At 37.3% G+C, this 17790-nt stretch overlaps 1 protein-coding gene across 3 annotated transcripts in view; it reads right to left on the bottom strand.

Annotated features, from left to right (window-relative positions):
• The window catches only part of LOC111154566 (protein phosphatase 3 catalytic subunit alpha), a 318897-nt gene that overhangs the window by 71272 nt on the left and 229835 nt on the right, over positions 1 to 17790 (bottom strand). For all 3 annotated transcript variants that reach the window (XM_022514218.1, XM_022514226.1, XM_022514235.1), the window contains 3 exons: positions 11243 to 11367; positions 1920 to 2031; positions 241 to 386 (listed from right to left, as the gene is read on the bottom strand). In XM_022514218.1, coding sequence (XP_022369926.1) covers positions 241 to 386; positions 1920 to 2031; positions 11243 to 11367 — 383 coding nt within the window. The remainder of the gene's footprint in view (positions 1 to 240; positions 387 to 1919; positions 2032 to 11242; positions 11368 to 17790) is intronic.

Genomic DNA, 17790 nt, shown 5'->3' with positions numbered 1-17790 from the left:
ACATTTCAGTGACACATATCACATGGTAAAAGGAACCCTGAAGTTTTCGAGATAAAAACCCTTTCAAGTATAAATATATTTTTCTTCCTGAAGAAAAATGAATACAAAGAAGGGATGCGTGACAACTTTAAATTACTTCAATTCAAAAGGATAAAGTTCTTGAAAAAGCAGGGACATTCCTGTTTTCAGTTTATTAATGAAGCGCCCAGAATGACGAGGCTTCAAAACAACAGAACTTACTTTTCTGATATCGTCTAAGGTGTTAATCTCGGGAGACAAACCACCGTGGACACACAGGAACTGCTGGTTCATCAGGGCAGCCAGGGGCAGGCAGTCAAAGGCATCCATACAGGCGTCATAGACGCGTTCTGAATACTTTATTTTACCTTTTAAAACATGGTTCAAAAAAACAAATAATTGACTCATGATTTCATAGCTAGGATAATTTCCATGAAACAGTTTTGTTTTTTTTTAATGTTTCCTTGCCAGCATCAAACCACTAGCATAGAACTACACATTGCCAAGTTGCAAAGCATGATCAAATAAGTTGCACGTTTCGAAGAGGTAGAGTACAGGTTTCAGCCACTATCTGGAAGTGCAGTGTTCCTATGAAGCCATTTGTAAGCCGAAGCAATTATCACTCACTGATATGGAAAAACTGGGGGGCATTCCCAGATCCAAAAAAATAACCTCTTAGGCTTTTCTGATATCCTAAGACACTACTTGTAACGGATGCACAAAATAAATGGAGATAGAGCACAGATGCTCACGGACACAGTTCAAAGCCCTGGCGGCTAGGTGGTGAGGTGCAGAGTGTGGTTCCCAGGGAAGGGGCGTGGTGACTGACTCATTGCTCAGGCCTGAGTGCTGTCTCCAGAAGTGCTCGCTGCAAGTGTAACACCGACCACTCACTATTTTTGTTTTTCACCTTTCTTCCTAAAAGCAAAATTCTCTTTGGATTTCTTTTGGTTAGCAGTAACAGGTACTAATGTAGGTTTTCATAAAAGCAAAGTGACATAAGACATACTTTCAAAAGGCGGGTTATACCTGCATTATTAATCCTTAGATCTACTGTTTTACATTTTTGTTGTTCATCCCTATTTTACAGTTTTTAGTAACTTTTTATATGGCAGAGGCGAGAACTTTCGTATATATCCTCGCTATTGATCTGCAGCTGTATCTCAAAAATTATATATACAAACAACCAGGAGACCAACAGAGCACGTAAAGCTGGCTAATTTTCCTAAGTGATCTTATAGACAAGGAGATGGCAAGAAATTTTCTAAAGTTGTTTCCGTATCACTGCACATTGCTTTTCCCTTACTGACTTATAGCTAATATTCTGAGAAAAGACTCTGTACTCCACTGAATAGAGGGCTAAATGACAGAGAGAAATTTGTTTCACTGGACAACAGGGAAAATTAAGAGAGGAGGAAAATGAAATTTATATGAAGTACTCCTCACTTCTACTATTTACGTCTGAAGGAAGACGTCATCTCTAATTTTGTAAAATCCACTAGAGGCTAGTAAATCTACTGAGTCCAAGAGAGGCACAGTTGAATTTGTCCTCCATCTGCTTTTCTGGAGTGATTTGAGATGAAAGGGTAAAATTATTCCCCTGAATAGTAGTATTCTGGCTATTTTTAGAAACTAAGTTAATCATTGGTTCTTAGAACAAATTACATCAAAAATTAATTTGAATTTTCAGATCACTATATAGAAAATTTATAATTTAAAAAGAAATTCTGAATTCTCTTCATTGTCCATGCTTAGAAAGAAATATGGAATGACATAGAACAAAATGGTATCATTTTTTAAGTTTTTGACTTTTAGGCAATGGATATCATCATGAGCTCTTGGTATGAATTAAAATGACTAGCACATATGGCATTAAAGGAAGAAGCTTGAGGTATACTTACATTCTTGTTTAAATGTGAAATATTCTGTTAGATGTCTACATTCATGATTTCCACGAAGTAAAAACAGTGTTTTGGGATAAAGAATTTTCAAGGCCCACAAATACAGCACACACTAAAAAAAAATAAGAATAACATAAAAATAAACATTTTCCCATTATATTTATGGGTCCCATTGCTCACACATGAGGAAGACATGAACTAATGTGTGCCTATGACCAAAAGTCCCCAAAAGGCTAGACCTTATTAAGGAGGATAATAAAAATTAAACAGAAAATATTAGTACAAAGCCAAGGTTTATATGCATAAACTGATTTTCTATGCACCACAAGAAAACAACGGACTTTACAGGGTCTATTGGAAGACGTCTGAATGAAGATATACTCAAAATATACTGGTGTACAAGCATGAGAAGAAATGTGATTAGCAATTAATGAATAAAGACACCTCTCTTTATAAAACAAATTAAAAAAAAAAAGATAACAGAAACAGGAGAGGGCGCCTGGGTGGCTCAGTGGGTTAAGCCTCTGCCTTCAGCTCAGGTCATGGTCTCAGGATCCTGGGATCGAGGCCCACATTGGGCTCTCTGCTCAGCAGGGAGCCTGCTTCCTCCTCTCTCTCTGCCTGCTTCTCTCTGCCTACTTGTGCTCTTTCTCTCTGTCAAATAAATAAATAATTGCTAAAAAAAAAAAAAAAAAGAAAAGAAAAGAAACAGGAGAATTGGGAAGGAAAGGCAAGACAAAATTTGGAAGTAAACAATGCCACCAGCCTCAGGCTGACTGATTTCTTTCTTTCTTTTTTTTTTTTTTTTAAAGATTGTATTTTTTAAGTAATCTCTACACCCACTGTTTGGCTTGAACTTACAATCTTCAGATCAAGAGTGACATGCTGCACAACTGAGCCAGCCAGGTGTTCAGCGTCTATTATATGTTCTCTCCTTCATTAGCTTTCTTCTCCCTCATCACATTGTCTTTTATTTCAGTGCCTTAGGTATATAAATCCTTAAGGGTTTTTGTTGGTGGTGGTAGTAGTGGTGGTGGTTTGTTTGTTTTTGGTTTTGGTTTGGTTTACATCCAAATATAATTAAACTGAAGGCCAGGGAATCTCACTACACATTCTGCAAGTAACTACGGGAAGAATTTCATATACCTTAAAACTCTCAAATTAATTACTTGGGTATTACAGTTTGTGTAAAAATGAAGGTCCCCTTTGAATTCACCAGGTTTGGAATAAGGCTCCACTGACACAGTCATCCTGGAGTGTGAATTAAGATAAGCAGGATCCTGGAGTACTACCATCAATTTCATTATCCTTCACTGGCATTCATCAAGAACCCACAGGAAAGAGAAAACCACTCTTTGAAAACAAGTATGCTCTTTTTTCCTCATTAAGTTTATCTTCTAAAAGTGAGGGTAAGAAGATAAGAGGACCACAAAAATATTCAGACAAGTCTGATTCTGGTTACTAAAATGTGAAACCAAAAAACATTTAAAACATTTACATTTTTATAAAGAGCTTTCCAACATAAAGTAAATATGCTGCATAATGTCCACCGAGAAAAGCTACTAGTGATTCATTTGTTGTGATACCTGTGAAGACTAATCACCTCTGTCAGCTTATATACCAATTTATTAAATGAGTGGAAATAATTATGTTTGAATATACAGCCCACGTCCTGGGGAAAAATACTAATTATCAAAGCAAGTATGTATTACTTATTTTTCAAGTAAGATATTGTTTCCAACTATGTAATTATAATTGGAGTAAACAAATAATGGGTTGACATCAAATTATACACACACACACACACACACACACACACACACACACATATGTTACTTCAATTAATTTTCTAATTATCATTTTCTGGTTATACTTATTAGTTAAAGTTCACATGACAAATAATATTACTATTTCTGAACAGTTGACCAAATGATCCGTCGTCCAGGTGCACATTCCCTGTTATTCCAGTGGGTAGTATTGTGGCTTGGTGAGTCTCTGACAGTTACACATCTGGTTTTCAGGGTACATTGACATGCTTTCACAAAAGGAGTGTTACTCAAACTCGTCTTGCACTTCAGAGAAGATATTTATAAACGATTATTACGGTCAATGAGAAAACTATTCCCAATTTAAACTTTACAAAGTTGTACCTTAATACTAAAGAAATACACACACACACACACACACACACACACACACACTTCCATATTGGTTGTTAACTTCGGATGTCTAGTTTGGAATAAGATGAGAATGTAAAGTCTTTTAAAAATTATATTTATGGGGCGCCTGGGTGGCTCAGTGGGTTAAAGCCTCGGCCTTTGTCTCAGGTCATGGTTTCAGGGTCCTGCATGGGGCTCTCTGCTCAGCAGGGAGCCTGCTTCCTGCTCTCTCTCTGCCTGCCTCTCTGACTACTTGTGATCTCTATCAAATAAATAAATAAAATCTTTAAAAAATTATATTTATTTACTAAAATTGCTACATCTAATATATTCTGTCTTTATATTGAGAAAGAGTATATGTTTTGGCCATACTGTAGCTGCTTTTAAAAAAGTTTTTCTTGTTGTTGTTTTTATTAAAGTCTAATTTACATAGGAAGAAGTGCGCATATTTTCAATACGCCAGTCAATGAGTCTGTATATGTGTATATTCTCATGAAACGACTAACCAAATCCACTTACACTTCAGCACCCAGAAGGTTCCCTTGTGGCCTTTCCCAATCAATATCCTTTTGGAAATGTAACCACAATTCTGAACTCTTCAGATTGGCTTTGTCTGCAAGAATCTTAAGCAAAGCTATTATCTCTCCAACTAAAATCTAAAACACGATTTTCTAACCCCTGTTAAGTGCTACAGGAGTCGCTTTTTAGGACCCATATTTTCTCTCTTGCCGTCTGTTAAAGATCCAGTTTTGACATTAGCACATGGCTTTATTGCCTTTAGTTTTAATTTCTGTAGCTTTTTCCTAACTGAAATCTCAAAGAGTGATACAGAAATATTTTATGATATGCTTTTCATACTTATTTACCTTTTTAATGATTCACGGCACATTTAATATCCTTATTATTTAACGGATATAAAGCACCTAGTATATAGTGGGAATTTAAGAAATATTAGTTCCTTTTTCCTGTAAATGAGAAGGAATACAGGAACACCGAAGGTAGGGAAGGACTGAGGGAAAGCAAGAAAAGAGAAAAGAAGAGGAGAAGGAAAAAGAAAGGGAGAAAGAAAACATAACTTAATTTCCAAATTCTTGGCTCAGCATACCCTCAAAATAAGAATCCTGTTTTCACATTTTATTTCCTTCTCCCCTGTGGCAAGAACAAAATATCTTCCCAAGCGCTGACTAAAACCACAAATGCAGCCAATATGGAAGAAGTGGCATGGTAAATGAAAGGGCAAGGGTGGATTGGAGAGTGGAACCCGGCCAGCCTTCACCCTCAACATCTGGTGGGTGAGAGCCGCCAAGTACAACACTGTCTTGCTGGCAACTGTTCTGCCATCTAAAGTTCTAATATTCTGGGGACCTGTCGATCTGAAGCGAAATCATAATTGGACATTATTTTTAAAAAAGGAAAGTTTCTTCTAAAAAAAAGTATCACAATCACTAAGCAATGAAACACAAATTAGTTAAAATAATTGGTTATTTTCTTCTATGTGGTAGGAGATGGCTAATGTGAACAAAATGTTCACTGAATTAATTGGTTAAGGTGGAAACAGAGAGGCAAGTTATGTTGGCCTTTTTGCACGGCTAGATGTAAATTCCTTGTGCTAATGACTTTCAACCAGACCTTGACGGTCTTTCCAGGGCTACTCGAAATAATTAAACAATTACGACTTACAATTAGTTTTAAAGTATGAACAACTGAGCACCCGCCATATTTTTATTAATTTCTGTCACAGACACGGTTTTCTCCTATTTAATTTATCAATCTTCCCCAATGAAACAGCACTGAGGATATAGTTTTGCCAAGGATACCGTTTTCTTCATTAGTTTAATTGGTTCACTGATAAGAGTAGTGCAATGATTTATTTTTGTAATCTATGCCTTTTGATGATGAGTATTCTTGGAAACTTGTATAGGGGAGTAAAGAAAGAGGCGAAAGAGGGAGAAAGTTAAAAAGCAAATAGACAGCTTCAGATATACATCAAGCAGCCTTCCAAAATAACTCTCCAAGCTGTGATATGTTCCAATCAAAGGGGACGCCTCTCAGTCATGGGACAATTAAGTGAGGGATGTACACTGGTTGGGAAAAGATCCAAACTCCCGAAATGTCAAATGCGGCTCCTCTCAGACATTCCCTGCCTGGTCTGACAAGCATACCGACAGGCAGCAGAGCACTAGTCCTGCACTAACAGAGACCATCGGCGGCGGGGAGACAGCAGACAATTCCTTCCTCGGGTCTGTGGCATCACTCTGTCACCTAACACGGCTTGCTGCACTGTCCGCTTGTTATTCTCCTGCAGAAGCACGGGACGCTGCCTGACTTGCCGTGGTTCATTTCGTCTCTGAGTTCACAGTGAATAAACACAACAACTCTTCCTGCTTAACCGAGTTTGAGGCTTGGGCCGAGACCTGTATGTAAGCAGCACGGTGGTGGGGTGGGGGGGGTTCGCTGCTAAGCTCACAGCCCTGCGGCGTGGAGCCGCACAGACTGGCTAGGAAAAGCACAAGAGCAAGCAAACAGAAGGAAACGGCGAGGCATGCCTCGTCTGCAGTTCTGGTTTTCTCCGCATTCTCGGAGGAGCACGCTCAGACGCGGACCTCTACAGACACGTACGCTTGATCAAAGAGATTAGGTAGCATAATGCCATCATCAGAAAGAGGATGGTATTTGGTGTGAGACAAATTATTACTCCAAACAAAATTACCTCTTCCATCACTACTCAAAAGCCTGCTTGTTTTAGTGGGGCTAACGTTGTGGGGAGTGATTTCTAATCTTGGCAGAAAGAGAAGGTGGTGGGAAGGGGTGGGGAGGGGTGCAGAAAACGAACTCCGTGCGCTGCCCACAGCACATTACCTACTGCCTGGAAACACTACCCGGCAGAGACTGTATGAACCTACTCTTCAAAGCTGATTTGGTAAAATTAAACATAAGTGGCTCCTCTTTGCCTAGAGGAGAGCCAAAGAATACCTGCAGGGCAGCCCTGAATTATTGAGGAATCAAGAACCTTTTGAAAGCTGTTAGGATAGTCCACGCCGGAAAAGGGAGCTCTGATTTGAGGAACTCTCGTAAACTGACAGTGTCTTACTCAAACAGAATATGCTGTATTCCTGCTGGACCTTCAGACTGAAGAGGTGGAGGAGAGGGCCACGTGTGCCTGTTTGCACGTGCAAGAGTGGATATAAAAGTGTGGATCAGTTTCTGCAACACTGATGTGTGCATTTTTGGTGGCTCGCCTCGTGAATGTGGCCAAGGCATGGGGTGGAGTGGGAAAAGCACAGACTTCGAAGCCCAGCACTGTCATTTACTATGCATGCAACTCTCTCTGAGCTCTGGTTTTCACCCGCACAGAACGAAGACATTTGCACGTTCCTTGCAGAACTGTGAGGAATAAAGGAGCTCATGTATCCCAGCCCAACAATAGCATTTTGGCAGGCAAACAATATAAGCTTCCTTAATCCACCATTAAGAGCCCCAAAGTATTCTCAGTAAATATATTTTATAGAAACGTCTGTTCTATTTTAAACATGATGATATCACTGAGCCATCCCAAAGCCCCTCAAAGGTCACAGTCTAATCAAAATGGATCCTTTTCATAGAGGAGGACTTCACATTTTTGTTATTTCTGTATGCATGTGGCAAGTCCCTGGAGCTGTACTCTCAGACACTTAGAGTTTAATTAAAGAGCTGTTTGTAAAGATGGGAACTCTGGTATATGCATGTCAGAACTTCCAAATGTCCTGATACATTTGCTATGTCACCAGCATCGGGGTTCAATCTCTGATCCTTGAATTCCAAAAGGTGTCCATGACACACAAAATTGCAAATTCTGGGGTGCCTGGGTGGCTCAGTAGGTTAAAACCTCTGCCTTCGGCTCGGGTCATATCCCAGGGTCCTGGGATCGAGCCCCGCATGGGGCTCTCCGCTCAGCAGGGAGGCTGCTCCCCCCCCTTTCTCTGCCTGCCTCTCTGCCTGCTTGTGATCTCTCTCTGTCAAATAAATAAATAAAATCTTTTAAAAAAATTGCAAATTCTATAGTTCAAGTATCTAAATAAATTGTAGACTCAAAAGAAATCTACTGAAGAGTAAGTTAGTGATTATTGCTTCTCGAGTTCTTTAATTTAAGGAAACAGAGCTCTAAAAAGCTCCTAATTAGGGAGAGTTTAGGAAATTTCAAGTAATTTGAGGCCAGAGCTTCAGAAGCCTCAACTCTCAGAGTAAAAATTCAAAGGTAAATAAACATGAGCCAGATTAAGAAATAATATTATCCAAAGAAGGAGCTGGTGAGACAAAGATGGAGTCCAAATGTGTCAACTGTTCCTCAAAGAACACATGATTTAGTGGTTCCTCTTTACTAGTAAATTAATAGGGAATGGTGTTATTTCTTTGATTAGATTGAGAAGATGGCAATTAAGTAGTTCAAAATCGCAAATATGCTATTAAAAAAAATTTCCAACATAGCACTCCATCGTTTGGCCAATAAAGATAATCACTCCCAACAGGATAATCTTGGGCTTTCCCTAAGAAGGTGAGCTTCAAGGAAAGTAGAATTTCTATTTCGTTCCTTCTCAGAACCTTACACAGGAGAACTTTGCATGTTAAATGAATAAGATGTATTTAAGAGTCGCTCAAATAAGTTTTGAAAGTATTTACGCAGATTCCACACAGTTGTAGCTTAAGGGACGTAGTAGAAACATTTTACACCCATTTCTGTTTTCTGCTTATTGCAGTGTTTTACGAACCTGGCTGCATAATGAAAATCACCTCTGGCCACAGCAACAAGTTCTGGTCTATGGGATGCAAGCTGAAGTAATGGTATCACTTCTAAGAAATACGCATAAATGAGAAGACATGTCCTCTTTTTCCTTTTCCTTCTAGCTGAATGCAACATGGGGCATGATGGCTGAAACTGGTGTAGCTGTCTTGGGTCACAAGGCAGTCTTTGGAATGAGCCCATGTATCCCATGCCTATCAGAGCAACAAGGCAGAAAGAACCTGGGCCCTGGCACCATGCTGGGACATACCACGTGGGCAGTCCCATCTGTGAGCTTCTACTGGAGAGAGAAATAAACATCTATCCTGTTCAAACCACCATTTCTCAGGTCGTTATTTTCTCTTGGCAGATACCAGTCCTAATGTGATATAAAGGTCTTAGAAAATTTGTATTCAATCGCCCTTCCCTACTAAGTTGGTCAAGTTAGCACATGAATGACATCTGTGGAGTTTACTAATTTTTTCCCCTGTACTTTTCTTATTTCAATTTCCTTCCTAGCTAGTCTCCTTCCTTTGATTTAATCTTCCTCAGTCATGTCTGCTCTCAGAATTGTTCCACTTTCCTATATTGCAATGGCAATCATTTTCCATACTTCTTTTATCACAAGGTTTTAATAATTCAAATCATTGAATCCTGGACGACTACCTAGTCTAGGCTTTTGATTCTATATAACTTTTTATAGTCATATTTTCCAACATAGATTTAGTTTTCTAGAGAGCAAGGCTACACATCTCTTCAAATTCTCTATAGTTCTGATCATAGTGCATATATGTTTCATGTGTTTAATAATATAGTACGTGTTTACCAAATGGAAGAAATATCAAAAATTTACTTTCTCCTTTTGTTTTTATATACCAAAACCATCCCTCCTTCCCTCATCATCATGAATAAATAAGAAGTGTATGGTTCTCAAATACACAAAGGCTTAATATTTGGTGAAAATATTAAATATATTTTAATATATATAGCCAATGACTATAGCTTCTCTCTCTATATATAGACTCAATTACTGAAGGTAAATTGAACAACCAAAAATATAAAATTGGTATGATAGCTTTAAAAACAAAAGCTGTTTAAGAGCTGTATGTTCTTCAACATAAAATATTCCTATGGTAAATAAAATATTATGATGAAAATTTAAAAACCTAGTCTCTCTTTTACATGACTATTATGAATATATGATGTTGGTGTGAGACTTTTATAAAGTTGACTTCTCTCTTAATTAAGAATATATGGAGAGCATGTATTGCATGGAGCACTGGATGTGGTACATAAACAATGAATTCTAGAACACTGAAAAGAATTTAAAAAAATAAATAATTTTAAAAAGAATATTTTTTTTCCTTTTAAATGCTTTTTTTTCCCCTGAGAGTGCATATAATAACGTCAGGTGCTATAGCATGAGCTCTGCTTCTTTAACAATCATTTTTATTTTAAATCACTTCTTTTTTTAAAGATTTATTTATTTATTAAAGAGAGAGAGACACAGAGAGCCCATGCGTGTGCACAAGTGGGGAGTGGAGGGTGGGGCAGAGGGAGAAAGAGAATCCTCAAGCAAGCTCCCTGTACAGAGCCTGATGCTGGCCTTCATCCCAGAACCCTGAAATCATGGCCCTAGCTGAAATCTAGAGTCAGACACCCAACCAACTGAACAACCCAGGCAACCCATCAAATCATTTCTTTCAATAAATATCTAATGAACCCTTTCTATGTTTGAGATACCATGGTAAGCACCAGGAAAAACAAAGAAATTAATAAAGTGAAGTCTTTGCCTTTATTTTGAATGTAATTTCTACTTACCTGAAGCAGATGCAGGTGGGAGGTTGAGGAAGAACCTCTACTCAAAAATTATCTGTTTTGTTTTAATTAATGAGTTTGGCAAATTACCCTAGTTAGATGACAGATGCCAAAAAAGACAAAATATAGCAGCTGTAAGTGTACTCACACATACTCACACACAAAAACATGGACACAGACAAAGACACACATGCTCATGGTTATCAAATTACAAAGATAAGTTACTGCCTCACAATTATAAGGCATAATCATACAAACACATTCCTGCTTATTTAATAAACTTAGTTTAGTTCTGTCAATAGGAAAAAGTATTATCTAATGTAAAATATGATGCAATTTTTGCAAAGTTGCAAATATAGAAAAGGTATAAAAGGCAAAGTCTTAATAATAGCCATTTCCTTGGCATCTCTATGCATTAAAAAGCATATGGGAATCAACCGAATATAGAATACATAGTATCCCAATAACTGAGTGTATTAAAGTTCTATTATAGACTAGGAATTTCCTTAAGACAATAACATTTACCACTTGTGGTTTGCCAAGATATTGTTGATTCATTCCCAAATAGCTAAGAAATGATACAGACTTACTTCGATACTGAAGTACCCTCTGTCAACATAGTCCCCTAAGAAGAGGTAGCGAGTGTTGGCAGGAGATCCCCCCACTTCAAAAAGCTTCATCAAGTCAAAGAATTGTCCATGGATGTCCCCACAAACTGAAAGAAACAAAGAAAATTCATTTTATGGTCACATTATGATTCTCAATTAGATTAAAAAATTACAAAATCTTAGAGGTAGAAGGAAGGTATAGCTCATCTTAGCTGAAACATTCTTTTGCAAAATAGGATAAGGGAGACAGAGATTTCAATGTTAATTAATGGTGGACCCGGCTCTAGGATCCAAATCTACCAATTCACAGATTAACAGTGAAAGTAAATATAATAATAATAATGAATAGTATTGCTGTGCTTTCAATAATGCATCACCACACCCCACCCTTAGAAATTTATGCACAATTTCTGATTTAATACCAACAAGGACATGGGATGAATTTTCCCTTTGTAGAGAAAAGATAAGGCAAAGGGAGGTTCAAAAATTTGGAATTATCTCTATATAACTGAGGTCTGAATAAATAAGTATTACATTTTATTACCTCCAGGAGAAAAAGAAAGTTAATATGTATCATAAAAACTGTATTTCATTGACTCTAAAATGCCATCAATTATAAAACACATCATTAGTTTATGCACCACCAAAAAAAAAACCTCTCCAATTTAAATTTAAATTATAAAAGAACATTTTTATAAGATGTACTCTTATCAGATATTAAAATGACAAAAACAATTGTCATTTTAAAATTAAATCGTCATTTTTTAAATTTAAAAAAACCCCAAAACTTGTAAAGTACCCAAATCACTGGGAAATAGTATTTCCTAACGTTCTCACCTTCTCTTTTAAAACCAAAATTCTTGGGAGAATGACGTAGCCTCTCTTTTTAGAAACCACTTATTTAGTACTTACCATTTCCTTTACTACTTCCAAAGCCTTAAGTATATATATATATATATATATATATATATATATATATATATATATATAATCTCCATTATACATATGAGGAAATGGTGTAGCTAAGACAGGTTATGGGGCTAAGCAAGATCACTCTTCTCTATGAATGATCCAGGATTTAAATTCAGATTTGCGTAATTCAAAGCTTTTGCTGCCAACCATCATTTATAATATCTTTGCTATTTTATATGTTTTACCTATGTATATGTATTTAATATTTTAAAACAATTTTATGTTTAAATGATGAATATGATGGGTTGTTTCTTGAACACTAAGAGGTTCATGGAATGAATGTATCAACAAATAGAAGGCTAAAGCATGCCATCTTAACCCATTCTGTGCTGCAATCAATTTAAGATAAGACCATTTTAGTCCATCTCCATCTCCTTCCCCTTCTCCTCCTCTTGTTCACTAGATGTGGGTCTTCATGTCTTAAATAATCCAAGTTTCCTTCTTCCTTGGATTTCCACAGGCTGACGCCTTTTCACCCACCAGTCACAAGTCAGAGGGTTCTTTCTTGAGCACTCTTTGTAAAGGAGTTGCCTCTCTCCAAAATCATTCCTCATCCCATTAATTTACTTTCTTCACAATACTTAACACTATCAGGAATTGTCTAGCTTATTAATTTGCATGCCACTTCTTCCCTGATCTTTCTCATGGAAATATAACCTCTGTGAGATTGTATAACTGGTCAGTATTGGTTGCTGTATCCCCAGTACTAAGAACACCACCTCCCAACCAAGAGGTACATGAGAAATATGTGCTACCTGAGGATTCTTCCACTGGCCCTATGCTGTGCTTAATTTGGAAATCCATTAACCAAGAAGTCAGGGATTTTGAGATGCCCTTGGGATTGATAGAGTTGGATGACAAGTCTGTAGGGCTTCACCGGTGCAAGCCTTCAGCTTGTCTGAGATGCTTGTTTTAAGCCTTTGAGTCACAACTTTGAAAAACAGTCTGCAGCAAGACTGGGTTAGAAGGTGGGGCCTCCAAGCATCCGATGGTGGTTCCCTTACCTGGTTCTACACCAGAAACGCATGGGGGAGGATTGGAAACTAGATCCCTGGACTTTGAACTGGAATCTCCAGAGATGCAGATTTACAACCAGCTCTTAGATAGGTCTTATCTAGTCAGTAAGACTAAACAGACCTGCAGTTTTGAGCCTTTGTGGACCCACCACAGTCCCCATCCTGCAAGCTTGTGTGGTTCCCTCCCCTCATAGGGATTATATGTGGGGGAGACACATGTTTGAAAGGCAACTTCTTTCTAAGTTAATTCCAGGTTGGTGTGAAAGTAGGAGATCCTATTTGTGAAAGGATAATATTGAAGGGATTGTCTGATCAAATCTAGGAGAAAGAGATGAAGCTAAGAAAACTGATAACAAAGAACAAAACTACTTCTTTGGGCTTTTGAATGTAGCTATTGCTTATGCCTTGTGCACTTCAGTTTTAAGATAAATTATTTATCCCAAATAGCTGGGAACATTCACTATTTTGATACCAAACTTTAGGATGAAAGTGATTGCCACACCCAAGAAGATAGTGGGTGGGAACCATGGCACCACACAGAGGGAAAGTTACCTCTTTGTGATGGTAAGCGAACAGTATAGCCAGGTAGCTTTCCCTCTCTCTGTTGCCGTGGCTCCCACCTTCCATCCTCTTGGGCATATCTGAGCAGTATAAAATGCAAGCCAACGAGGCAAGCTGTCTTCTTGTTTGCTCAGTCTCCAATTCTCAACCAGGCTAGGTCCTTTCATCTTCAAAATCATTTGGTTTTAACAGCACTTCCAAACAACAAGGCTTTGACAATTCTGTTAAACCTTCAAGGCAAGCTCTTTCTTCATCAACATAGCCCTGTTTCCCACATTTCTCTAGCTCTCATTATTTGCTTCTCATCCCCAACTGAACATTGCTGGTGGATGGATTACTCAACTAAGGGCCAGCACCGAAAGGCCTGTCAGATTGAAAAGGCTCCAAAACTAAAGAAACACAATACTGTTAATAAAAGCATTCCCACTTTCTATGAAAATATCCACACACTTGGCTAAACATTTCCCCAAAATATATATTATGTCTTCAATAGATTATTAGGAGAATTGTACATATTTCCATCAGAAATGTAGAGAGTTATGGCATTAATAAGATGAACATATCAAAGATAATGAAATAAAACATATGGATTTTTGTTTTTTTCTGGACCATTGATACCCATATTCATGAGTAACCTGATGTGCCACAACCTGATGGTTATTTTCCTTATGAGCTGTGGTCCTACTTTTGTTTTTGTACTGGAGAAGGAAGAACTCCATTAGTTTTTATACCTCTCAGGTATACTAAGCAGTTCAGTCTATTTGGTGAGAAGGTGTCATTATTTTCTTGGTTCTTTCCCTAAGTGGGGTGACTAAGTGAGTTTGAATGTGGTTATTCTAACATTCTCAGTACAACAAAATGGTACAAGAGTGACCAACATCCTGTCGTGCTACCATATTTATTACTTTTTTCTCTTCTGCTATCAGGAAATACATAAATTATGCCGAAAACAATCACACGCTAAGTAATACCTAAATGAACAATTACTTTTACGTAACTGCCTTTTAATATTGCTTCCCCACCCACAATGATTCTCAGTCCACCACACATAAAACTTTATTGGAAATGATTCTCACACATAAGTGGTACCAACTTCTGATCTAAATCTCCTGAAGGAGAGTATGGAATTTTGAAGTGGGAAACTGAAAAAAACATACAGAAAGGATATGTCTTTATTTCTTAAGGAAAGGAATAGCTTTTATTTCTAATATCATTATTGGATACCTAGTTATTAAGCTTTAGAATCACAGGCTCAGAGGGAGGTTCAAGTACATACAAACATAAATATAAATGTGTGTCTGTGTGTGTTATGCGTGTGTGTATGTACATGTGTAAAACCACCCACCACAAAGGAGGAATTATTTGGAGATTAGTGGTCAGCAAAGCAGTTAGGGAGTCATTAAACAAGTTCAAGACTTTGCTCACTGTATATTACAGCAAAGTAGTGCTAAAGTGAAAGAGGAATAAACAGCTAGGGCAGTAACAAGGGACTCTTTGTAGTCAGCTGGGTATGTTCTTGTAATCTACAAAAACTGGACAATGAGTCAGTCACAGCACAAGTCTAAGAGTCCCTAAAACTAGCACACTGCTAAGGAGAAAAGATAATGGCCAGCATATGGAGGATAAACAGGCTCTTGAGAAAATAATCTCAGGCAGAGGAAGGACAAGCTGGAAAGATAATCACAATCATGACCAAGCCCCTACCTTGCATCTCCCGACTAGAGACAAGCTGGTAACTCTGTTTAGAAGGGATAAGTGTTCAGTACAAGAACCACATGCATATTAATCATACAACTAGGTATGCACGTCATAATTAATTTAGTGAATCAGCAAATAAGTATGGCCATATTATAATTTAATTATTTTTTCACAGAATTCCATTGTTTCCAAGTTCACATTGGCAATTACATTACGACATTAAAAAATGTAAACAGTAGACAGTACTGAATATAGAAGGATGAGGGCCCAGTATAACCGCTATACAGTTGATAGTCTGAAAAGAACTTTGACAAAAACTATCATCCTGAATAGGAGTTATACTAACAAATATAATATAAAACATATATTTTCATGTAAAACTACTTAAAATAGTTTTGAATTAGTGCTAACACTCACACATTTGGTCCTGTTTTCTTGTTTAAACACACACACAAAATCAAAAACATCATTAGGTCAATTTCCTACTGACACTAAGCAAAATTTCCATAATGTCATAGTATTCTAGGTTAAAGAAAGCTTAACAAATTAGAAGGCTTGTGAACAGAGGAGTGAGTTGTTAAAGACAGACAAACAGATCAAACAAAATAAAACAAAACAAAACTTCAAATGATAAATTACAGGGGAAAAATAGATTTTTAATGGACCAGCACTTCAAAATTGTATCGATACCATGATTTAGAAGTCAAGTGCTTTGGATTTTTGAGTTGCTATTTTTCTATAAAGACCTTTTAATTTCTCCAAAATGCTGGCTTTTATCATCTTGGAAGACCTGCATGAAGTAGAATATACAAGTTTTTTCAGTTCATACTGAACTAACAGTTTGTAATTTTTCTTTAAGAAAAGATGTTACTGAATTGCCCAGCAATTTTCACCATTAGATTGCCACTGTCCTTTTTGCTTCATTGACTTCAACCCACTATTTTTTCTGTAATAACCACATTCTCCTAAGACAATAACATCTCTGTTTTTTTTAAATACTGTTAACTTCTATATATGTTTGCCAATATGATTTTTTTTAAGATTTTTTTTTTTTTTAAATTTGACAGACAGAGATCACAAGTAGGCAGAGAGGCAGGCAGAGAGGGAGGGGGAGGCAGGCTCCCTGCTGAGCAGAGAGCCCGATATGGGACTCGATCCCAGGACCCTGGGATCATGACCTGAGCTGAAGGCAGAGGCTTAACCCACTGAGCCACCCAGGCGCCCCAATAACATCTCTAATGTTAAAGAACCAACATGTTGAATTCTCAGCATGAGGGGATTAATCTTTTAAACTTACTGGCTTGATTCTTGAATCTTCTTTCAGCTACAATTTATTCTTTTCCAAAATTTACAGTTCTGCAGAGAAAGGTCTTACCTGTAGAGATTGTGCTCTAGGTTAAAGACAGTGATACCACTAGTACATATTTGCTTCCTCCTGCTGATAATCCAGCTTTAGGTAAACCTTCCTGAATGGTTAGGTTCCAGTACAAATCAGCTGGCATGAGTACGTGTAGTTTATTAGCAGAATGTTAAACTTCTGAAATCTGGCAATTAGTGAGATAAAAGTGAGTTTTATTATGGCATTCACTTACTTCTAAAAATCTGCAATTGTAAAATAAACTAGCCAAGAAAAAATAAAGGGGTCTAATCCACGAAAGATGTGTACTTCAATATAATTAATATTTTCTGTATCGCAAATATTATATGTCAAATGTTTAACAAGCCTTGGGCATTTTATAAAACACAAAATATGAATTCTTAACCAGGGCACTCTGGTTTTGATAGTATAAAACAGTAATGAAAAATCTCCAAATCAATATTTGCTAAATACTGAAATTTCAACAATTTTATTTTTTTTAAAGATTTTATTTATTTATTTGAGAGAGAACAAGCAGAGGGAATAGGCAGAGGGAGAGGGAGAAGCAGGCTCCCTGCTGAGCAGGGAGCTCAACCAACATGGGGCTTGATCCCAGGACCTTGAGATCATGACCTGAGCCTAAGGCAGACACTTATCCGTCTGAGCCACCCAGGTACCCCATGAAATTTCAATAATTTTAAAAGAAAAAAAAAAGCTATGAAATTACAGAACAATGACAGCACCACTGCAGATTAGTAGCAATGATTTCAAACACTTTATATTTATGATGCTGTTCTATGAAGATAAATAAACTCCCTGTTCACCAGTGACAATGAGAAATATAACAGGACAACTGAAAAAAAAAAAAAAAAAAGGAAAATATATTATGGATTCTAATAGTAACAGTACAGTACTAAATCCCCTAA

This window comes from Enhydra lutris, unplaced genomic scaffold, assembly GCF_002288905.1.
Source record: "Enhydra lutris kenyoni isolate GAN:26980312 unplaced genomic scaffold, ASM228890v2 scaffoldscaffold3, whole genome shotgun sequence".
NCBI lineage: Eukaryota > Metazoa > Chordata > Mammalia > Carnivora > Mustelidae > Enhydra > Enhydra lutris.
The sequence above is the reverse complement of the archived record's forward strand: the minus strand, read 5'-3'. Positions and strand labels throughout refer to the sequence as shown.